At 47.1% G+C, this 26619-nt stretch overlaps 1 protein-coding gene across 1 annotated transcript in view; it reads right to left on the bottom strand.

Annotated features, from left to right (window-relative positions):
* SLC12A9 (solute carrier family 12 member 9) overlaps positions 1–16650 on the bottom strand; it is a 37984-nt gene extending 21334 nt beyond the window's left edge. Inside the window, 9 exon segments of the mRNA XM_068272016.1 lie at positions 49–94; positions 96–207; positions 1142–1253; positions 3675–3782; positions 4641–4934; positions 5012–5143; positions 5786–5920; positions 12891–13097; positions 16603–16650. Of these exon segments, the coding sequence (XP_068128117.1) occupies positions 49–94; positions 96–207; positions 1142–1253; positions 3675–3782; positions 4641–4934; positions 5012–5143; positions 5786–5920; positions 12891–13097; positions 16603–16636 (1180 nt within the window). The 5' untranslated portion in view covers positions 16637–16650.
* Positions 16651–26619: the final 9969 nt, after the last annotated feature.

Raw genomic sequence — 26619 nt, 5'->3', positions numbered from 1 at the left:
TGAATAAAATGCATTGTAAAAGACCCACAGCTTAACAGGCCATCTTACCGAACAGGTCGTCCTTGGCGAGGGCGTAGAGGATGCGGGACGCCCCCGATCAGGGTGCTCATGGAGGCGGACAGCGAGGTGGCGTACACGCCGATCAGCACGAATGGCGGCCAGATGTTGATGGGCCGGAAGAAGCCGTAATCTTCTCTCAGTAACGTTCTGTGGGGGAAGGGAGAGATACAGAGAGCGTCAGGACAACAACCCGGACCAGATGACATCTAAAGATGCCCATTAATGGTACAATCGCCCGAATGATCAATCATATGAATCAATTGGCTCTGGTACCATCAATGGTGCTTATTGGCGAATGAAAGATCATTCTACGCTAGCAATTGTTCCGTTAATCTGAATTTCGGAACGATTCTTTTAGTCTGATCGGATTGCTTATCGTATTCCCCTCCATTGATGGTCAGAACAATCATTTCTGATCTATCGCAACGATTGGGCGATCGATCATTCATTCAGGAAATTGAATGGTTAATGGACCGCTTTACTGAAGGTGGCCACAAACAGTTCAATTTTTTTACCATTTTTTTCCAGTTTTAGCATTACAATCAATTTTTCCAATTGGTTGTTCATTTTTTTCCCAAAATTGGGTAAAAACTGAATGAAAAAAAAAAAAAAAAAAAAAAAAAAAAAAAAAAATTGCCTCTGTATAAAAGAAAAAAAACCAAAAACAGTCAGTCTGTGCTACGCCATTCAATTTTCGGAAAAATTTACCAGAATTTGCGTGCCTATGAAGGTCTCGCTGGTGAGTTGGACGCCAGGACAGCCGAATAACGTATTTCCCCGCTGCCGCAAAACTCCCTGGCGGAGGTTAATACTATTCCCCCTCCGAGTTGTCGCAACTCAGGAGATATAATGCGGTCTGGCAACTGCTTGAGTCCCTAATTACCCTTACACGCCCCAGGACACTGCTGCCATGGGGCACCTGGTTTCGGCACTCGGCAGTGAGTGCTGTGTGCAAAAAAACCTAATATTTTCTTATCACATTTCTCCTAAATCTGACCATGAACACTAAAACTGACAGGTTAAGCCAAATGATTTTTTTTTCAGTTAATATGAAGTTTCATGCCACTTAGGCTGTAGCTACCTGTCGCAGGTAAGTGCCGTCAGGATGAAGAGGAACAGATACACGAAAAAGGTGATGATGACGGCGATGATGGTTCCGATGGGAATGGCGCGGCTGGGCTGCTTGAGCTCCCCTGAGGAGACAAAAATGTCATACAAGTGTAAGTCCTTCTGGGTGCGACTATATGCCTGGCGTGATGTACGCTGCCGCAGGTTCTGTTAGGTGCCCATTCACTGTACAATATCTCTCAAATGCGTTCGATTGGATTTCTACAATCCCATCGTACAGAAAGCCACACAGTATGTGAAGAGAATTGACGCACAACGATTCTATGGTGGACTGGAATACAGAATTTTGTAGAACTGAATGTTAGACTTTATGGATTTTACTGAAGAGAGAAACTGCCCTAAACTGCCCCGGTAATGGGAACAACCAATAACTACCTTCTCATTTCTTATGATCTCACAAATCGGATCAAATGATCGCATCTGAGGAAAATATTGTACCATCAATGGGCACTTTGAGAGGAGGCAAAACCTGAGGCACTCTTGGTATGATGACTTCCCCCCCCCCCAGCAAACAGCCCCTAGGACCCCCCAATCTCCCCCTTAAAGGACAGTTGTAGTGAAAGGTATATGGAGGCAGCCATATTTATTTCTTGTTAAGCAATACCAGTTACCTGGCTGTCCTGATGATCTATCTCTAATACTTTTAGCCATAGCCCCTGAACAAGCATGCAGCAGATCAGGTGTTTCTGACATTATTGCCCGATCTTACAAGATTAGCTGCATGCTTGTTTCTGGTGTTATTCAGACACTACTGCAGCCAAACAGATCAGCAGGGCTGCCAGGCAAATGGTATTGTTTAATAGGAAATGAATATGGCAGCCTCCATATTCCTCTCACTACCGTTGTCGTTTAACTCCTACATACTGCTTAGGGCCCCTGCCTAATGCCAGCATTTGTAGGTCACCTTTCCCAGTGGCCCGCTCTCGTCTCCTTCCTGCTGCCTGCGTCTTGTGACCGGTGCATGTTATGTGTAAGCGTACTGGCATGCCACGCCCTGTCACTAGAGGCAGGCAGCAGGAAGACCACCAGGAGCAAGAAAGGAACGGAACAGCATGCCAGTCGCTGGGACAGGTGAGATACCAGCGATATGATTGTGCAGGGCCCCCGGGCAGTACGTAAGAGTTAAGGAGGAGGTTGGGGGCCCAGCATAGCTCGGAGGCAGAGGCAATTGCTCCCCTTGCCCTAGTGGAAGCACCCGCCCTGGATTAACTATTAACATCCATTTTTATAGTATTCATTAATAAATTAGTCAGCGTTTGCTCACTCTTAAATCTTTCCTCACTCCGATTTACATTCTGAAATAGATCACAGGTGGTGACATCTGTACTGCTGGCAGGCGCGTCACGACTGAATGTTTACCGTGTTCAAAAGCCAGTAGAAATAATGCATGGTCGCCTAAAATGCTCTGGTAGTAGAATTCTGCATAGCTAAACAGCCTAAGCTAAGCACCACTGAAAGGAAGAGGCTACAGGCCAATATACAGCAAGAGCTTCTCCCTGCCCCCAGCTTAATGTTGAAGGCTCCCCTGTGACGCTGGCTTGAGACCTTGCCTCCTTCGCAGCCTGGCGTCTTTCCACCTCAAAAGCTCGTACCAAGTAACACTTCCACATCTATTGACGTGACGTTACTGAATACGCCGGTGTCACATGGTACGGGTGATTGATCGAGGTCACAATTAAATAAGACGGCAGACACGGGAACTTGCATGTGGGGGGGGGGGGGGGGGGGGGGAAAGACAATAGCCAGTCCATCAGTAGACAGGAAATCAAACGCCACTATGCCACGCACCCAGGGCCGGATTTACCATAAGGCACTGTAGGCATGTGCCTATAGGCGCCTTATGTGAGAGAGGCGGCTTCTCCTTTTCAGATCACTGACCTCAGGAGCTTACAGTCTAATCCCTGCCTCATATCACTGACCTCAAGCACTTACACTCCAATCCTTCTTTCATGTCACTAAGGATGATATCAAACAGTGATTAGAATGTAAGTTTCTAAGGCCAGTTAGTGACATAAGGCAGGGGTTAGAGTTCAGAATATTTTACTTGGGGGAGTGGCCTGTGTACAGGGGTGGAGTTTAGGGCGCCAGAATGTCTGTGCCTACAGGCATCTCAGTTGTAAATCCGGCCCCGCGCTCAACCAATCGGAGCCCTTGCACCCTAAACTATCTAGCATGCCCAATAATAATCCTCTTGAACGATTTCTGCCAAAGATCTCTCACAACGATGAATTGAGTGGCCATGTTGCGGCATCGGTGTCTGCCATATTCGACCATTATGAATGAATCACCGGATATCGATGCCAAAAATCAAGTACTGTATGGAATGTTGTGTATTTTGGCAATAAACCAACAATAATAAAAGCAATAGTGACGCTAATCTTTTTTAGATTGTAAAACTTTATCAGCATTCCTGTGAAGTCCTCATGCTCTGTGAAACTGAATGCGGGCAGAATTACCCTCCCACCCGGCACCTTTACCCAGCTTACCGGACATGTTACAGCCGGCCATGATCCCCGTGCAGCCGTTGAACATGACGGCAAAAACGATGGCGAAATTCATGAGGTTTCCGGTGGTGTAATCCAGAGAGTACTCGGCTGGTGGGAAAGAGACACGTTACTAACATTCAACCACAGCCACCAGAGATCCTGAAAACCCGGCCTGAGGTTGTGAAATATCACCCGCTATCAGTGAGCAACCATGGCATGGGTTATATCAGGACATAGAGAGACAAGATGAAAGCTCAGTGATATGTTTACATTTAGAGCAGTGTGGAGTTTTTAAAGTAAAAAAAAAAAAAAAATCCCACCCCCATAAAATTGGCCTGGACGCCACACGACCTGTGAAATTGTCCTGGGGTATCTAACCATATACCTGTAATACTATGAATCTATAATTTAATGCAGCTCCCCCTGGTGGTCAGGCCTGCGAAGGTGTCCTGTGGCATCTGATTATATAATTATAATACATATAATAGACTATGAGCCCTTTAATAAAATGCAGCTCCCCCTGGTGGTCAGGCCTGGACCCCACAAGACCTGTGAAGGTGTCTTGTGGTATCTGACTGTATATCTATAATACCCTATCAGCCTACAATATAGTACAGCTCCCCATGGTGGTCAGACATGGACCATACCAGATCTGTGAGGGTGTCCTGGGGCATCTGATTATAGATTTATAATGCATATAATAGACTATCAGCCCTTTAATAAAATGCGGCTCCCCCTAATGGTCAGACATGTGAAGTTGTCCTGTGATATCTGACTATATATATATCTATAATACATATAATACACAATCAATAATTTAGTACAGCTCCCCTTGGTGGTCAGACATAGACTACACCAGACCAGTGAGGGTGTCCTGTGGTACCTGACTATACATCTATAATACAGGGAAACAAGGAAGACAGGGAGATAGGTATCTGAGAGGACACTGTAAATACATATTCTTACCATGAAGGTTGTTATGGAGAGTTGACGTGTTGATGCCTGTGTATTCTCCTATCAGCGTTACATTCCCCCCGTGCCGGATGATGATTTGGCGTGGCCCAACGGCTAGGAAACTGACGACAATGGAGAAGAGGACTACACAGACCAGAATAAAGATGAAGAAGGCAGCCTGGGAGTAGATGGAGGCTCCGATCAGACAGATGGACAGACAGACGAGGAGGACTACGCTGGCGTACAGGAAGCTGTATCCGTATCCCTGAGGGAGCGCGCGCAGAGGGTTGGCAGGATCAGAAGAGTCTGGAGAGGAGACACGAGAAGTTATGGTCGGGAGGTTGGGGGACAATTAAACAGGAGGCCATGAAAGAATAACTGACCTTTCCCGAAAATATCCAGGACACCCTCCACCAATCCCAGAACGTAGACTCCACAGGCGCACACATTGGCCAGGTAGAACATCAGACCGATGCTGCCGCCAAACTCTGGGCCAAGCGTGCGCGAAATCATAACTAGAACATGGTTAAGGGTAAAGATCTAGAAAGAAGCATCCAAAGAACCAAAAATATTAACCACCACTGACTTTTTTTATTCTGCAATACATAAAAACAGAATACAGGTAGTCCCCGGTTAACGAACGACATAGGAACTGTGGGTTTGTTCTTAACCTGAAGCTGTTCTTAAGTCAGAACACTGTGCCATCTCTGCCCCCTGTACCTCCAGTGTCCCTCTCTGTGTCAGCTCTGCCCCCAGGACTTGCTTATACAATAGTTTCAAAGCCATTTTTCTTTCAAATTTTTTTTTTTTTAAAAAATCGATTTTCTCAAAAATTACAAGCCCAATTTGAAAAAAAAAAAATTTGATTTGTTTCCACCGAATCCATGGCATTCGTATCAGGGGTCATTCATAAGTCAGGGACTACCTGTAATCAACAGAAACAGACTGTAACGTTTGGTACATACCGTATGTGACCACTTTTGACCCAATCAGAAACCCAGGTTCTAAAGGCTAGTGTGCACCCCCCTTCCCTTACCTAAGTGCATTGGCTTTCAAAATTTCCTCACTGCCCACAACTAAGAATAATCCCAGACATCTGATTGGCTACAGAGTAAACCTAGAAACCACATACACCATTACCAATCACTGAAGGATACAGTAGGCTCCACCACCTTGGACAGCCCCATTGGTGGATATAGCACAGACACTCAGTACGGTCAACCAGATGATGGCGTAAGCCACCACCAGCATGAGAAGGGACTGCAGAAGACCAGCATGACCAACCACAAAACCTGCAAGACATGGAGAGGAAGAGGAGTTAAGATACAGAGGATGGGATTCACAATAACAAAAAAAGTCATCAATTTCATGAGATAGACAAGTAACCAAGACATAATAAGGAGTTTGTTGAGCAGATGACCCTCCTCTTTCCTCGCCAGTAATCTGTTACTTTTAGACCTCAACCTAGAAGGCCTGGGCACCTGGGAAGAGGTCCATAGGTCATCATACTTGTAGAAAATGTTGAGGACAATGACTTGGAGTTCAGGCCTGAGACCTTCAGCATTGAGCCCCTTCAGCTAGTCCTAACCCTTCAGGAATGTTAAAGCGGAACTGTAGAGTGAAAATAAACACATTGTTTCCCTTACCTGGGGCTTCCCCAAGCCCCCAGCAGCCGTCCTGTCCCGCGCCGCTTCTCGACGAGCCTCCGTTCTCCCACCGCCAGTTACTTTCGGTTTCACCGCCGGGCCACTGCGCCTGCGCGGCTCTGGCCATGCGTATCCTTTCTTCGAGTTCCCCGCTATTGCAGAGGGGAATGCGAAGAAAGCATACGCTTGGCAGGGCTGCACTGGCCTCGACTTACAAGTCGACGTACAGGGCGGAGTGGCGGCGGGAGAACGGAGGCTCATCGAGAAGCGGCATGGGACAGGACAGCTGCTGGGGGCTTGGGGAAGCCCCAGGTAAGTAAAACAATGTGTTTATTTTTCACTCTACAGTTCCGCTTTAAATCACATATCTCTGGACACTGAAGTCCTGAGAAACATCCTCTCCACAGACCAATGAGGTGCTGATTTTTCAGACTTGCATGTAGCTTGAAACAATTAAAATTTAGCTGCTGCAGTTTTTGACAGGCCCAATAACAAGCTGTATGCAATTTCTAATAAATGTTTAAAAAATTCCACTGCCCTTCGTAAGCACTGCCATGACCATTATCTTCTGGACACCTAAAGCCCTTCTAGGACATATTCTGTCCTCTGACAGCCCAGTGGTGGATCCTTGTCTCACTATAAGCACCACCAGCATCTGGACTTCTCGGTTAGGGGTTGCCTCTTCATTATGAGTTGCTGCCTACAAAGTTCAACTGATTTCTTTCTACACCCAGCTGTTAACCAATGCCTATTTTCCTATCCTGGAGCAGGTTATGAAAATATCACCTAGAAGAAAAAGTGAATTGCATATGGGCCCCCAACTCTGAAAACATGTGAGTAGACAGATCAGGCAAACCTATTGGTTAGGAAGCCTAAACTCGAAAAATGGATCAGCAAAAATGTTCTACAAAAAAACTCTCCTTTGCTAGTCGTGTAGCACTCGATGCACCATCAACCTGTGTGGCCACACATCTGATCAGATCACATTGTATGTAAACAGAGAAGATGGTGAACCCAATCTATACTGAACTATCAGATTATCGATCGTTTCCTCAGCAAACTGGTCCATCGGTAGGCAGATTTTTTCATAGATACAATCACAGCCGATTTAGAGATTGGGAATGGTTTGGATTCAGCGGAATATAACCCTGCATTTCAACTTTGCTCTAAAACATTATTTACAGTATATTATATGCAAAAAGCATTTTTTTTTTTACTAGACCAGCATTGGAAGGGTTACACAGGGCTTTAAAGTCCCTGGAGATTTTTGCAGACGCATCCGAACTTGAGTTAGATACTTTTTGTTTACATAAATGTATCTAAGTGTTTATTGTGACTCATCTCTCTCACTGAGGAGTTGGAGGACAGCCAAAGAGTGTGTAACATTTCTAAATATATACATATATTGGGCAGCACGGTGGCGTAGTGGTTAGCTCTCTCGCCTTGCAGCGCTGGGTCCCGGGTTCGTATCCCAGCCAGGGCACTATCTGCAAAGAGTTTGTATGTTCTCTCCGTGTCTGCGTGGGTTTCCTCCGGGCACTCCGATTTCCTCCCACATTCCAAAAACATACAGATAAGTTAATTGGCTCCCACTAAAATTGGCCCTAGACTACAGTACTTACACTACATAATATAGACATATGGCAATGGTAGGGATTAGATTGTGAGCTCCTTTGACGGACAGTTAGTGACAAGAGAGATATATATATATATATATATATATATATATATATATATATATATATATATATATATATATATATATATATATATATATATATATATATACACTCTGTACAGCGCTGCGTAATATGTCGGCGCTATATAAATACTAAATAATAATAATAATAATAATATAACTAAATAGAATGTAACTATCTGAACGTCTACACGGAACTTAAAACCTCTGTGTTTAACCCTTCCAATGCTGGTCTAGTAAAAAAAAAAAATGCTTTTTGCATATAATATGCTGTAAATAATGTTTTGAGCAAAGTTGAAATGCAGGGTTATATTCCGCTTTAACGTTGTGGATTAAATACAATCTTTTCTTTCAATCTGAATGATCTTATTGAAAATAAGGCTGCTTGCTAAAATCTGACTGTTAATGGGCACATGTATGGTGATCGGGTCTGCTTGCATTGGGCAGCAGCGATGACAGGAAGGATGCTATATAAACATATCTGCGAACATGGGAGGATAGTCACCTGATCTGGGTGCTGGCCACATGTGCAGGGCAGAGTGTCATGGGGGGGGGGGGGGGGGGGGGGGGTTAGAGGCCCAGTAACATAACCTTCTCTAATTATTGTCTTTCCTGCCCTACAAGCTGGAGCCAATATTGACACAACTGAGGGTCTTATTATCGGAGGTCATCGCCTAGCAACAAAGCAGCTCCAGAGAGGAACTCAGAACTTATCTCAGCTGTTTTGAAACATATCTTTTTTTCACCTAAAGAACATTGCAAAGGGTAAATGGAACTTGAAGCGAGAGGTATATGGAGGCGGACATTTATTTAAGGTTAAACAACACCAGTGAAGTAAAATCGAAAGTTATAACAAACTTGCTGCCTGTAATCCATTTTGCCACACTCCCTTTGTTCTATACATTTTCTTTTATAAGACTGGTTCTCTTCTCTCACATGTTTTTCATGGGTCTGTGAATATTTTGTGTTGTCTCGCAGATAAGAGATGGCGACATGTTAATCACATAAGTTTAATTAGCCTTGACGAGTTAACTCCATAATTGTCACAAGAAAAATGGGTCAGCGCCATCAAAAAAAACCAGTAACCAATGAGAATACACTGAATATAATAATCAAAAGTACCAAAGTGCCTAGTGTCAATTTAGTCTGTGCAGAACGGTATAAAGTACACATAAACAACCAAAGCAAGTAAACCTCAAAAACACCCGCACCAGACAATTATAGGCACACACAATAAAGATGGAATTATGTGTGCCTAGAATGGTCTGGTGCGGGTGTTTTTGAGGTTTGGTTGTTTATGAGTTAACTCCATAAGTCTAACTAGCCTTGAAACATAACTACTGCTTAAACAAGTATTTCTGATAATAGTTAACAACTAACTGACCTCATCTACTCAGGTATTTAATTATGCATGTCCATTAGTTAGCTTAGATATCTGTAAGGACCTAATTGGGGTCAATGTAGGAGGAATAATTGTAATATGTCATTTGGAGTATAACACTTCAGTTCTGAGCTTTCCTCGGCAGACATATTGTATTGTCTCCTGTACAGTAAATCAATATATAATATAAACACAGTATAACTAAATATATACAAATATAACTATATATAAAAATAAAATATACTATACTTCCTAGAGACTGACTGGTGATATTTCACAACACCAGTTGCCTGGCTGTCCTGTTGATCCTCTGCCTCCGACACATTTAGCCATAGCCCCTGAACAAGCATGCAGCAGATCAGGTGCTTCTGACAAAAATCTGAGAAGATTTGTTTTCGGTGTGTGATTCAAACACTACTGATACTAGAATGATCAGCAGGACAGCCAGGCAGCTGGTATTGTTTATAAGGAAATAAAAATGGCAGCCTCCAAAGCGAAAAGGTAAGCATTTATTGTTACGGTAATTCAGATTAATAAAGGACTTTGTGGTTTTGTTTTTATTCCATTTTAACTCTTTGTGGTAATGGGTAGGGGGTACCCATTTCACTTGGGAAGGGGGCAGGCATCTGGGACTTCCTTTTTGAAAAAAAAACCAAAAAAAACCCATCCTCTTGATTCCACTGTTGTCGTTAGTTTGCCCTGCCAATTTGGTGATTTTAGCATGTATGAGGGCTTTCCAATTAACTGCTACAGTCGGTGGCCATTGACATCTCCCCCCACAATCTTAGATCAAAAGGACGAAACTCCATGGTCACCCCCAGAGTCAACCTCAAAACCTTTGGAGACAGAGCCTTTTGTCATGCTGCCCCTAGGCTTTGGAACTCCCTGCCACACCCAATCAGGACAGCTCCATCCCTGGAAGCATTTAAGTCTAAACTGAAAACCTACCTCTTCAGTCTGGCATTCATGAACATCTGACTATCTCCTCTGTAACACAACCCAGCCTGCAACCCTGTATTAATCTGAGACACAACTATGCGCTTTGAGTCCTATGGGAGAAAAGCGCTTTACAAATGTAATTGTATTGTATCTCCTTTAAAAACTATTTAAAAAGTGTTTACGTAAAATACATATTTTGTGGTGAATATTTCGACATTGATCCCCCGACAGAGATGCACTGAAGATTTTAAGAAGTTTGCCCGCCATTAAAGTCAATGGGGGTCACCATGAACGTTCAGTAAATGTTTATTTGCAATGTCTGTCCTTCACTGCTGATCCAAGACACGCTTATTACACTTTGGGGCCTATAAGAGAAACGCAAGAGGTGTATGGAGGCTGCCATATTTATTTCCTTTCAAACAATACCAGTTGCCTGGCTGTCCTGCTGATCCTCTGCCTCTAATACTTTTAGCCATAGCCCCTGAACAAGCATGCAGCAGATCAAGTGTTTCTGACATTATTGTAAGATCTGACAAGATTAGCCACATGCTTGTTTCTGGAAACTACTGCAGCCAAATAGTCCAGCAGGGCTGCAACTGGTATTGTTTAACAGGAAATAAACATGGCAGCCTCCATATCCCTTGTTACAGTTGTGCTTTAAAAGGCATTTTATGGACAAGTTGATAAAAGATTACCTATGAGGAAACTCAGGAGAAAACATGGATTGCATATGGGCCAGTGTGAGAAGACCCAACACACTGATAACGATGTGAATTTATCAGACATACAGAGGACTTTATCAGCAGAATGAGAGATTTATCACACAAGCAGGAAGTCAGGATAATCAGACACATAACCGCAGAGTTCCACAGACTGCCAGCCATTACGTCATGCCAACGTGTCACCGAGGAGACCGAGGAACAGGGTAACCTCCACACACACACACTATATACACACACACTGTACACACACACACACACACACACTGCACACACTATATATACACACACACACACACACACACACACACACACACACACACACACACACACACTGCACACACTATATACACACACTATATACACACACACACACACACACACACACGATGCCCACACACTATACATACACATTCACACTGTACACACACACACACACACACACCTCCACTGGACAGACAGACAGGCCCAGAGCTCCACCGGACAGACAGACAGGCCCAGAGCTCCACCGCACAGACGGGCCCAGAGCTCCACCGCACAGACGGGCCCAGAGCTCTACTGCACAAACGGGCCCCGAAGCAGGGCTCGATTGGACAGACAGGGGCAGGGCTCGATTGGACAGACAGGGGCAGGGCTCGATTGGACAGACAGGGGCAGGGCTCGATTGGACAGACAGGGGCAGGGCTCGATTGGACAGACAGGGGCAGGGCTCGATTGGACAGACAGGGGCAGGGCTCGATTGGACAGACAGGGGCAGGGCTCGATTGGACAGACAGGGGCAGGGCTCGATTGGACAGACAGGGGCAGGGCTCGATTGGACAGACAGGGGCAGGGCTCGATTGGACAGACAGGGGCAGGGCTCGATTGGACAGACAGGGGCAGGGCTCGATTGGACAGACAGGGGCAGGGCTCGATTGGACAGACAGGGGCAGGGCTCGATTAGACAGACAGGGGCAGGGCTCGTTTAGACAGACAGGGGCAGGGCTCGTTTAGACAGACAGGGGCAGGGCTCGTTTAGACAGACAGGGGCAGGGCTCGTTTAGACAGACAGGGGCAGGGCTCGTTTAGACAGACAGGGGCAGGGCTCGTTTAGACAGACAGGGGCAGGGCTCGTTTGGACAGACAGGGGCAGGGCTCGTTTGGACAGACAGGGGCAGGGCTCGTTTGGACAGACAGGGGCAGGGCTCGATTGGACAGACAGGGGCAGGGCTCGATTGGACAGACAGGGGCAGGGCTCGATTGGACAGAAAGGGGCAGGGCTCGATTGGACAGACAGGGGCAGGGCTCGATTGGACAGACAGGGGCAGGGCTCGATTGGACAGACAGGGGCAGGGCTCGATTGGACAGACAGGGGCAGGGCTCGATTGGACAGACAGGGGCAGGGCTCGATTGGACAGACAGGGGCAGGGCTCGATTGGACAGACAGGGGCAGGGCTCGATTGGACAGACAGGGGCAGGGCTCGATTGGACAGACAGGGGCAGGGCTCGATTGGACAGACAGGGGCAGGGCTCGATTGGACAGACAGGGGCAGGGCTCGATTGGACAGACAGGGGCAGGGCTCGATTGGACAGACAGGGGCAGGGCTCGATTGGACAGACAGGGGCAGGGCTCGATTGGACAGACAGGGGCAGGGCTCGATTGGACAGACGGAGCGTCCATTGGACAGCCAAAGATTTTAATCTGTAAAAGAACAGACAAAAAAAGGTTCCGATTTATGAAGACAGATGGCCATAGAACCAGAACAGTTACCCTGGGCAACTAATCAGCTTCCAGCAGTGACACAAAACGTGGATTCCCAGCCACGCTGCACCACATAGCCCAGCATCTTAGGTCTCCCGTGCAGGATTGGACAATCATGTCACACACTCCAGACTCACCGATTCTCATGAATACGACGATGCTGAACATGGAGAGGACCGTTGGCACCACCACACCGAAGAACGTGGACAGCTTGCGGGTGGGGGGTCCCGTCCCGACCACGGTGGGATCCCCATCACAGAGGGGAGCGTCCGGGGGTCCCAGGGCCGCATCTGACACACTGAAGAGGCGATAGTGCAAGAGAGGGGAGCTCTCCGAGGTCATCACTGGGGGGAGGGGAGGGAGAGAAAGCTGTTATTACAGGTACACACTATATGCCACTGTCACACCACAATACATCACTGGGGAGTAGGGAGAGACTGGGCTGTTATCACAGGTACACACTATATGCCACCGCGTCACTCCATGATACAACGCAAAGCACCACCCTACAACCCAACACAACACTGGGGGGAGGGAGAGACTGGGCTGTTATCACAGATACACACTATATGCCACTGCGTCACTCCATGATACAACGCAACGCACCACACTACAGCACAACACAACACTGGGGGGGGGGGGGGGGGGGGGGGGGGAGGAGGAGAGACTGGGCTGTTATCACAGATACACACTATATGCCACCGCGTCACTCCACGATACAGCGCAACACACCACAACACATCACTGGGGGGGAGGGAGAGACTGGGCTGTTATTACAGATTAGACATCACAGTGTAACACACTATAACACTACACATCACAATATATCACACTGCACATCCTAATGTGACACTGCACATGACAATATACCACACTAACACTGCACATGACAATATACCACACTGCACATGACAATATACCACACTATAACACTGCACATGACAATATACCACACTATAAACACTGCACATGACAATATACCACACTGTAACACTGCACATGACAATATACCACACTATAACACTGCACATCCCAATATAACAATGCACATGACAATATACCACACTATAACACTGCACATCCCAATATACCACACTATAACACTGCACATGACAATATAACACTGCACATCCCAATATAACACACTATAACACTGCACATGACAATATACCACACTATAACACTGCACATCCCAATATAACACTGCACATGACAATATACCACACTATAACACTGCACATCCCAATATAACAATGCACATGACAATATACCACACTATAACACTGCACATCCCAATATACCACACTAACACTGCACATGACAATATACCACACTATAACACTGCACATGACAATATACCACACTAACACTGCACATGACAATATACCACACTAACACTGCACATGACAATATACCACACTAACACTGCACATGACAATATACCACACTAACACTGCACATGACAATATACCACACTAACACTGCACATGACAATATACCACACTAACACTGCACATGACAATATACCACACTAACACTGCACATGACAATATACCACACTAACACTGCACATGACAATATACCACACTAACACTGCACATGACAATATACCACACTAACACTGCACATGACAATATACCACACTAACACTGCACATGACAATATACCACACTAACACTGCACATGACAATATACCACACTAACACTGCACATGACAATATACCACACTAACACTGCACACGACAATATACCACACTAACACTGCACATGACAATATACCACACTAACACTGCACATGACAATATACCACACTAACACTGCACATGACAATATACCACACTAACACTGCACATGACAATATACCACACTAACACTGCACATGACAATATACCACACTAACACTGCACATGACAATATACCACACTAACACTGCACATGACAATATACCACACTAACACTGCACATGACAATATACCACACTAACACTGCACATGACAATATATCACACGACAATATAACACACTAACACTGCACATGACAATATACCACACTATAACACTGCACATCCCAATATAACACTGCACATGACAATATACCACACTAACACTGCACATGACAATATACCACACTATAACACTGCACATCCCAACACTGCACATCCCAATATACCACACTATAACACTGCACATCCCAATATAACACTGCACATGACAATATAACACTGCACATGACAATATAACACTGCACATGACAATATAACACTGCACATGACAATATAACACTGCACATGACAATATACCACACTAAACACTGCACATCCCAATATAACACTGCACATGACAATATATCACACTATAACACTGCACATCCCAATATACCACACTATAACACTGCACATCCGAATATAACACTGCACATGACAATATAACACTGCACATGACAATATAACACTGCACATGACAATATAACACTGCACATGACAATATAACACTGCACATGACAATATAACACTGCACATGACAATATACCACACTATAACACTGCACATCCCAACACTGCACATCCCAATATACCACACTATAACACTGCACATCCCAATATAACACTGCACATGACAATATAACACTGCACATGACAATATAACACTGCACATGACAATATAACACTGCACATGACAATATAACACTGCACATGACAATATACCACACTAAACACTGCACATCCCAATATAACACTGCACATGACAATATATCACACTATAACACTGCACATCCCAATATACCACACTATAACACTGCACATCCGAATATAACACTGCACATGACAATATAACACTGCACATGACAATATAACACTGCACATGACAATATAACACTGCACATGACAATATAACACTGCACATGACAATATAACACTGCACATGACAATATACCACACTATAACACTGCACATCCCAATATAACACTGCACACGATAATATAACACTGCACATCCCAATATAACACTGCACATGACAATATACCACACTATAACACTGCACATCCCAATATAACACTGCACATCACAATATACCACACTATAACACTGCACATCCCAATATTCCACACTATAACACTGCACATGACAATATACCACACTATAACACTGCACATCCCAATATAACACTGCACATCCCAATATAACACTGCACATGACAATATACCACACTATAACACTGCACATCCCAATATAACACACTATAACACTGCACATGACAATATACCACTCTATAACACTGCACATGACAATATACCACACTATAACACTGCACATGACAATATACCACACTATAACACTGCACATGACAATATACCACACTATAACACTGCACATGACAATATACCACACTATAACACTGCACATGACAATATACCACACTATAACACTGCACATGACAATATACCACACTATAACACTGCACATGACAATATACCACACTATAACACTGCACATCCCAATATAACACTGCACATCCCAATATAACACACTATAACACTGCACATCCCAATATAACACTGCACATCCCAATATAACACACTATAACACTGCACATCCCAATATAACACTGCACATCCCAATATAACACACTATAACACTGCACATCCCAATATAACACTGCACATCCCAATATAACACACTATAACACTGCACATCCCAATATAACACTGCACATCCCAATATAACACACTATAACACTGCACATGACAATATAACACTGCACATGGCAATGTAACACAGTATATGCCATTACATGACATTGTCACACGTTACATGACAGCCACACATCCCCCAGCAGAGCTCTGTCCTCACACTGCATCCTGCTCAGCACAGCCAGCTCCACCATCTACACACCCTGCTGTGGGCGAGTCTTCCTCGTCAGCTGACTGGTCACATGACCCCTCCCTTATACACAACCAGACAGAGAGGCCATTCACTGCCGAGACAATACGCTGTGTGCTGCTGCTGCTGCTGCCTATACCCAATACACTGTGTGCCCAGCTATACCCAATACACTGTGTGCCCAGCTATGTACCCAGATATACACAGCACTATATACACTGTGTGCCCAGCTATGTACCCAGATACACAGTACTCTATATACCAATACACTGTGTGCCCAGCTATACCCAATACACTGTGTGCCCAGCTATGTACCCAGATACACAGTACTCTATATACCAATACACTGTGTGCCCAGCTATACCCAATACACTGTGTGCCCAGCTATGTACCCAGATATACACAGCACTATATACACTGTGTGCCCAGCTATGTACCCAGATACACAGTACTCTATATACCAATACACTGTGTGCCCAGCTATGTACCCAGATATACACAGCACTATATACACTGTGTGCCCAGCTATGTACCCAGATACACAGTACTCTATATACCAACACACTGTGTGCCTAGCTATACCCAATACACTGTGTGCCCAGCTATGTACCCAGATACACAGTACTCTATATACCAATACACTGTGTGCCCAGCTATGTACCCAGATATACACAGCACTATATACACTGTGTGCCCAGCTATGTACCCAGATACACAGTACTCTATATACCAACACACTGTGTGCCTAGCTATACCCAATACACTGTGTGCCCAGCTATGTACCCAGATACACAGTACTCTATATACCAATACACTGTGTGCCCAGCTATACCCAATACACTGTGTGCCCAGCTATGTACCCAGATACACAGTACTCTATATACCAATATACTGTGTGCCTGCCTGCTGTACCCAGATATACACAGCACTACATACACTGTGTGCCCAGCTATGTACCCAGATACACAGTACTCTATACAGAGCTGGGACAAGGTCCTCCAGCACCCAAGGCTGAGACACCAAAGTGCACCCCCCCATCCCTGCCACCCCAGCCGTCACACACTGATTGCTATTAGACTAAGAAGTGCCACAGGGCCACAACCTTCCCAACACCTTAATATCTAGTTAGCTGGCTTGCAGTCACTGCCATGTATCCCCTTTTCTTATTTCTTTCTGCTTCAAACACAATTAGGAATGAAAGCTGAATGAATTGTGCGCCCCCTCCTACACTGCGCCCTGAGGCTGGAGCCTCTCCAGCCTATGCCTCGGCCCGGGCCTGACTCTATATACCAATACACTGTGTGCCCATGCCCAGCTATGTACCCAGATACACAGTACTCTATATACCAATACACTGTGTGCCCAGCTATGTACCCAGATATACACAGCACTATATACACTGTGTGCCCAGCTATGTACCCAGATACACAGTACTCTATATACCAATACACTGTGTGCCCAGCTATACCCAATACACTGTGTGCCCAGCTATGTACCCAGATACACAGTACTCTATATACCAATATACTGTGTGCCTGCCTGCTGTACCCAGATATACACAGCACTACATACACTGTGTGCCCAGCTATGTACCCAGATACACAGTACTGTATATACCGATATACTGTGTACCTGCCTGCTGTACTCAGATATACACAGCACTATATATACACTGTGTGCCCAGCTATGTACCCAGATACACAGTACTCTATATACCAATACACTGTGTGCCCAGCTATGTACCCAGATACACAGTACTCTATATACCAATACACTGTGTGCCCAGCTATGTACCCAGATACACACAACACTATATACACTGTGTGCCCAGCTATGTACCCAGATACACAGTACTCTATATACCAATATACTGTGTACCTGCCTGCTGTACTCAGATATACACAGCACTACATACACTGTGTGCCCAGCTATGTACCCAGATACACAGTACTCTATATACCAATATATTGTGTGTGCCTGCCTGCTGTACCCAGATATACACAGCACTATATACACTGTGTGCCCAGCTATGTACCCAGATACACAGTACTCTATATACCAATATACTGTGTACCTGCCTGCTGTTCTCAGATATACACAGCACTATATACACTGTGTGCCCAGCTATGTACCCAGATACACAGTACTCTATATACCAATATACTGTGTACCTGCCTGCTGTACTCAGATATACACAGCACTACATACACTGTGTGCCCAGCTATGTACCCAGATACACAGTACTCTATATACCAATATATTGTGTGTGCCTGCCTGCTGTACCCAGATATACACAGCACTATATACACTGTGTGCCCAGCTATGTACCCAGATACACAGTACTCTATATACCAATATACTGTGTACCTGCCTGCTGTTCTCAGATATACACAGCACTATATACACTGTGTGCCCAGCTATGTACCCAGATACACAGTACTCTATATACCAATATACTGTGTACCTGCCTGCTGTTCTCAGATATACACAGCACTATATACACTGTGTGCCCAGCTATGTACCCAGATACACAGTACTCTATATACCAATATACTGTGTGCCTGCCTGCTGTACTCAGATATACACAGCACTACATACAATGTGTGCCCAGCTATGTACCCAGATACACGGTACTCTATATACCAATATACTGTGTGTGTGTGCCTGCCTGCTGTACCCAGATATACACAGCACTATATATACACTGTGCTGCTGCTGTGTGCTCCTTGTGCCCATAGAGATACCCAGCACTCCTTATACCCAATACACTGTGTGCCCAGCTATACCCAGAGACACCCAGCACTCCTTATACCCAATACACTGTGTGCCCAGTTATGTACCCAGATACACAGTACTCTATATACCAATATACTGTGTGCCTGCCTGCTGTACCCAGATATACACAGCCCTATATACACTGTGTGCCCAGCTATGTACCCAGATACACAGTACTCTATATACCGATATACTGTGAACCTGCCTGCTGTACTCCGATATACACAGCACTATTTATACACTGTGCTGCTGCTGTGTGCTCCTTGTGCCCATAGAGATACCCAGCACTCCTTATACCCAATACACTGTGTGCCCAGCTATACCCAGAGACACCCAGCACTCCATATACCCTATACACTGTGTGCCCAGCTATACCCAGAGAGATACCCAGCACTCCTTATACTCAATACACTGTGTGCCCAGCTATACCAAGAGAGATACCCAGCACTCCATATACCCAATATACTGTGTGCCCAGCTATACCCAGAGAGATACCCAGCACTCCTTATACTCAATACACTGTGTGCCCAGCTATACCCAATACACTGTGTGCCCAGCTATACCCAGAGAGATACCCAGCACTCCAAGTCCATATACCCAATACACTGTGTGTCCAGCTATACCCAGAGACACCCAGCACTCCTTATACCCAATACACTGTGTGCCCAGCTATACCCAGAGAGATACCCAGCACTCCCTATACCCAATACACTGTGTGCCCAGCTATACCAAGAGAGATACCCAGCACTCCATATACCCAATATACTGTGTGCCAAGCTATACCCAGAGAGATACCCAGCACTCCTTATACTCAATACACTGTGTGCCCAGCTATACCCAATACACTGTGTGCCCAGCTATACCCAGAGACACCCAGCACTCCATATACCCAATACACTGTGTGACCAGCTATACCCAATACACTGTGTGCCCAGCTATACCCAGAGACACCCAGCACTCCTTATACCCAATACACTGTGTGCCCAGCTATACCCAGAGAGATACCCAGCACTCCGAGTCCATATATCCAATACACTGTGTGTCCAGCTATACCCAGATATACAGTACCAATATACTGTGTGTGCCTGCCTGCTGTACCCAACTATACATATCAGAGAGCCTCCCCAGTATAGGTAGCCGAGGAGCTTCCCCCAGTATAGGCAGCCAAAGAGCCTCCCCAGTATAGGTAGCCAGTGACACCCCCCCCCCCCCAGTACCCCAGTATGGGTAGCCAGAGAGCCCACCCCCCCAGTACCCCAGTATAGGTATACAAAGAGCCACCACCGCAGTATAGGTAGCCAGAGAGCTCTCCCCCCCGTATAGGTAGCCAGAGCGCCCCCACAGTATAGGTAGCCGGAGAGCCCCCCAGTGTAGGTAGCCAGAGAGACCCCACTTTCCCCAGTGTACCATAGGTAGCCAGAGAGTTTCCCCCCAGTACTGGTAGCCAGAAAGCCCCCCCGAGTATATGTAACCAGAGAGCCCCCTCAGTATAGGTAGCCAGAGAGCTCCCCCCATTATAGGCAGCCAGAGAGCCCCCCAGTATAGGTAGCCAGAGAGCCCCCCTCCCCAAGTATATGTAACCAGAGACCCCCCCCCAGTATAGGTAGCCAGCGAGCCCCCCAGTATAGGTAGCCAGAGAGCCCCCTCCCCAAGTATATGTAACCAGAGTGCCTCCCCAGTATAGGTAGCCAGCGAGCCCCCCTCCCCAAGTATATGTAACCAGAGAGCCCCCTGGTATAGGTAGCCAGAGAGCCCCCACTTTCCCCAGTATACCATAGGTAGCCAAAGAGTTTCCCCCCAGCACTGGTAGCCAGAGAGCCCCCCCCCAAGTATATGTAACCAGAGAGCCCCCCCCCCCCAGTATAGGTAGCCAGAGAGCTCTCCCCATTATAGGCAGCCAGAGAGCCCCCCAGTATAGGTAGCCAGAGAGCCCACCCCCCTAGTACCCCAGTATAGGTCGCCAAAGAGCCCCCACCCCAGTATAGGTAGCCAGCGAGCCCCCCAGTATAGGTAGCCAGAGAGCCCCCCTCCCCAAGTATATGTAACCAGAGAAACCCCCCAGTATAGGTAGCCAGCGAGCCCCCCAGTATAGGTAACATAGCCATAATGCCCCCCACTATAGGTAGCCAGAGTGCCCCCCCAGTATAGGTTGCCAAAGAGCCCCCACCCCAGTATAGGTAGCCAGCGAGCCCCCCAGTATAGGTAGCCAGAGAGCCCCCCTCCCCAAGTATATGTAACCAGAGAGCCCCCCCAGTATAGGTAGCTAGGTAGCCAGCGAGCCCCCCAGTATAGGTAGCGTAGCCATAATGCCCCCCAGTATAGGTAGCCAGAGTGCCCCCCCAGTATAGGTAGCCAGAGAGTTTCCCCCAGTAGAGGTAGCCAGAGAGTTTCCCCCAGTAGAGGTAGCCAGAGAGCCCCCCTCCCCAAGTATATGTAACCAGAGAGCCCCCCCCAGTATAGGTAGCCAGCGAGCCCCCCAGTATAGGTAGCCATAATGCCCCCCAGCATAGGTAGCCAGAGTGCCCCCCCCCCCCCCAGTAGAGGTAGCCAGAGAGCCCCCCTCCCCAAGTATATGTTACCAGAGAGCCCCCCCAGTATAGGTAGCCAGTGAGCCCCCCCCCCAGTAGAGGTAGCCAGAGAGCCCCCCTCCCCAAGTATATGTAACCAGAGAGCCCCCCCAGTATAGGTAGCCAGCGAGCCCCCCAGTATAGGTAGCCAGTGAGCCCCCCCAGTATAGGTAGCCAGTGAGCCCCCCAGTATAGGTAGCCAGAGAGCCTCACTCCAGGATAGGTAGCTAGAGAGTTCCCCCTCAATATTGGTAGCCAGGTGCCCAAATGAGCTGATCCCCCTGTACAGCTCCAAGTTCCTTTGTTTAGTACAATGACACACGGAGACCTCCCAATCCATAGTATAAATAGAGGCCCAGTGAAGTCCCACTACGAAGTCCTCCAGCACTAAGATCACCCAATGTCTGCACCAAAACCACCAAGACGAACAGTGTCCAGATCTCACTGTGGATGTGTCACGTGGACACCACAGTAGTTGTGGCTTGGCTGTTGCTGTGTGGCTGATGTTAACACGGGATACACTACCAGATGTTTCCCAGAGAGGTCCACCAGACGTGCCAAACAGACCCATGCTTTCCTGAGGGCCCCTCCACACATGTCCATCTTCACTATTTCACCATATCCAGGACTGACCATTGTATTTCTCCAGCACAAGAACCTGGCCTGCACAATGTTTTCAGAAAGGGGGTGTGTTGCCTCCTATAGATTGACGTGCCTCCACCTCTGAGTGCGCTGGACACTACAGTGGGCCTCTCGCAGGGGGGGCCAGAGCTGTAGGGGCCCTAGCTGCTACTTCATTCCCCCCAATCAAGGGGTCCATCTTTCAGATCAGGTGTTTTGTTGCTACACTTCTGGGTGTGACGATCCTGATGACCACACTTGGTTCATGACCCTTGCAAGACGGTCCCCAGGCTGTGAGGGTCACCAGGAGTAAGCAAGGGAAGGGGTTTGAGGGTGAGGGGGGCGGGGGGCGGGGCTTCAAAGTTTAGCTGGTTACGCCCCTGGTTGCCTCCTATAGATGCCATGCAGCCACACCTGAGTACACTGGACACTACAGTAGACCTCTGAAGCAGCACAGAGGATCTGCACTATCAGGCGTGTAACTAGAAATCACTGGGCCCTCCTGCAAAACTTTGGATGGGGTCCCCTCCCAAATCCACCCGTCCACTTTCCGCACAGGTAAACTGAGAATCAATGTTATTTAGTTGGCTAGTGCACACTTGAATGTGTTTCCCCATGCAGATAAAATCAGACAGCAGTGAAGCACTGGGAGCATTTTCTCTATCAATTAATTTTTTTTGCATTTGCATGTTTTCACACATACAGACACACATGGTGTGCAGAAAATACATAAAGAAAATTGACAAAGGTGTGTGCTCCCAGCCTCAGCTTATTACACTCACTCTGTCCACCTCTGATGGAGCAGAACTGCCTCTGCAGACTTCTCCAGCATCGCTACAGTACACAGCACTTGGGGAGGGGTAGAGAGGCTGAGGGCTGGGCGCTGTACACAAGAGCCTTCTGCACACTGAATAGGGACTGTCTACAAATTTTTGTCTACAAAACTTTGTATGATTCTTTATCAGTGGCTGAGCAGATGCAGTCATTAGAACAATTGTGCAGGGAGCTGAAAGAATGTTCTCTCCGTGCCCCTAGTTGTTAGTCTCTCAGGCAGGGAGAAGAAACTTCTCCTCCCCACAGGTGCCCCTGCAGCTTCTGGACCCCCTGCGGCTGCATCCCTTGCAGGGTCTATTGTTACGCCTCTGTGTACTATTCTGATACACGACAGCTCCAGCTCCTGTGGACCAATTGTGGACCGAGCTGTAATCTGAACACATATGAAGCTTAATATTATAATGCAAGCTCCTTCCCTTATAGTACATAAAGCTAAGTTGCAAGAATATTCAGTTTACATAGATTAGGGTGTAGTGATTTCCCATTCAGAAGAGCATCGCATTTATTGCATCATCAGACGTCTCTCCTGGTTTCTTGTAACATGAAGAATATCATGTAGCTTCATAAGAGGAATCCAAAAACTGCCTGAGAGCTGTTTTATACTACACTAGCCAACCCGCGTCGTAGCATACGCCGCATCTATCTATCTAATAGAGTACGTGCCTCAACCTTGAAGCAAGAAGAAGTAGGCTTTCCATGAGAAAATGTATGCGTGCTCAAACACCAAGTTTAACCCTAGCAAGTCTGGCTTTGCAAATCCGGCCTAATTGGCTATTCATGAGGCAATGCTCATGCAAATATGCATTCGCTTTCGCATGCCAAACTATGCAGGGTCCAAAAACCAATACCGCAAAGCGATCGCCCTGCGAGTATTAGTTCATGCTACATTAGCACTATCCAGGAGCGCCACGGGGAGGATTCCGAATGCCCCCATACAACCGGGGGACTGCGGGGTCCCAGGCTCTCTTACTGCCTGGGAACCACAGCGGCACCCCGGAGGGGGAGGCTGGGTGGCGCAGCTGCACCCCCCAAGTGTGGTCGGCGCCGGGGAGAGCCATCCGCACCCACCTCCCAATATTAAAAACAGGCACTTACCTTAACGTCCATTGCGTTCTGCAACATGCACATTAACTTGGGGGCACCACATGAGAAAGGAGTGAAGTATGGGTCACCCCGAGCTTTAGAGCTCAGGGCTGGCTCACATACAGCACTCCAGAGGGGGGGGGGGGGGAGGACAGGTGCACTCACTCCAGGGTTCACACCACCAGAGCAAGCCATCCACCACCTGCCTCCAAAGGATACAACTGCAAAAAATGCTTTCCATGAGAAAAATTTTGCGTGCTCAAACACCAAGTTTAACCCTAGCAAGTCTGGCTTTCCAAATCTGGCCTAATTGGCTATTCATGAGACAATGCTCATGCAAATATGCATTTGCTTTCGCATGCCAAACTATTCAGGGTCAAAAAACCAATACTGCAAAGTGCTCTCTCGCTGCCTGGGAACCACAGCGGCACCCCGGAGTGGGAGGCTGGGTGGCGCAGCCGCCCCCCCCCCCCAAGCGTGGCCAGCGCTGGGGAGAGCCGTCCGCACCCACCTCCTAATGTTAAAAACAGCCACTTACCTTAACGTCCATTGGGTTCTGCTACATGCGCATTAATTTTCTCATGGAAAGCATTTTGTGCAGTTTGTATCCTTTGGAGGCAGGTGGTGGATGGCTTGCTCCGGTGGTGTGAACCCTGGAGTGAGTGCGCCTGTCCTCCCACTGGCGCACGGAAGGGGTTGTTCCGGGTGTCTGGAACCACCCCCTTGCACCTAGACCGGCAGTGCCTCCGGAATCTGAGCAGCGGCAGCCACTGAATGTAATAGTGCAGCTGCCGCTTGCTCATGTGTGTGCGCAGTAGGGGGGCCCGGGGCCCGCTAGCCGTGTGGGGGGGGGGAGCGCTGTCACCCTCCCTATTGAGGGACCCCCCCAGCCAGATATGCTGCTTCTTCCCCGCAGCCCCGCAGTCTCCCGGAGGCAGATCAGGGCTACGGCAAGATGGCTGCCGAAGCCCTGCTCTGGAGACTGTGTCTCCAGTACAGGGCTTCGGGAGCCATCTTGCCGTAGCCCTGCACTCTGCCTGTCAGCGCGGTAGATGTGCTGCAGGAGGACTCGGGGAGCTGCGAGCCAGATGCCGGGAGAGAAGACTTCTGTCAGGTAAGTGATTTGTTTTTTGTTCACATGTGCATTTTTTTTCTGGTGTCTGCTGCCCACATTGCGATTTTCAGGTGTCTGCTGCCCACATTACGATTTTCTGGTCACTGCTGCCCACATTGCGATTTTCTGGTCACTGCTGCCCACATTGCGATTTTCTGGTGTCTGCTGCCCACATTACGATTTTCTGGTCACTGCTGCCCACATTGCGATTTTCTGATGACTGCTGCCCACATTGCGATTTTCAGGTGTCTGCTGCCCACATTGCGATTTTCAGGTGTCTGCTGCCCACATTACGATTTTCTGGTCACTGCTGCCCACATTGCGATTTTCTGATGACTGCTGCCCACATTGCGATTTTCAGGTGTCTGCTGCCCACATTACGATTTTCAGGTGTCTGCTGCCCACATTACGATTTTCTGGTCACTGCTGCCCACATTGCGATTTTCTGATGACTGCTGCCCACATTGCGATTTTCAGGTGTCTGCTGCCCACATTACGATTTTCAGGTGTCTGCTGCCCACATTACGATTTTCAGGTGTCTGCTGCCCACATTGCGATTTTCTGGTGTCTGCTGCCCACATTGCGATTTTCTGGTGTCTGCTGCCCACATTACGATTTTCAGGTGTCTGCTGCCCACATTACGATTTTCAGGTGTCTGCTGCCCACATTGCGATTTTCTGGTGTCTGCTGCCCACATTGCGATTTTCTGGTGTCTGCTGCCCACATTACGATTTTCAGGTGTCTGCTGCCCACATTACGATTTTCAGGTGTCTGCTGCCCACATTACGATTTTCTGGTGTCTGCTGCCCACATTACGATTTTCTGGTGTCTGCTGCCCACATTACGATTTTCAGGTGTCTGCTGCCCACATTACGATTTTCAGGTGTCTGCTGCCCACATTGCGATTTTCAGGTGTCTGCTGCCCACATTACGATTTTCTGGTGACTGCTGCCCACATTACGATTTTCAGGTGTCTGCTGCCCACATTACGAT

This window comes from Hyperolius riggenbachi, chromosome 3 (assembly GCF_040937935.1).
Source record: "Hyperolius riggenbachi isolate aHypRig1 chromosome 3, aHypRig1.pri, whole genome shotgun sequence".
NCBI classification, from domain to species: Eukaryota; Metazoa; Chordata; class Amphibia; order Anura; family Hyperoliidae; genus Hyperolius; species Hyperolius riggenbachi.
Note: the sequence above shows the minus strand (reverse complement) of the source record. Positions and strands in the feature narration are given on the sequence as shown.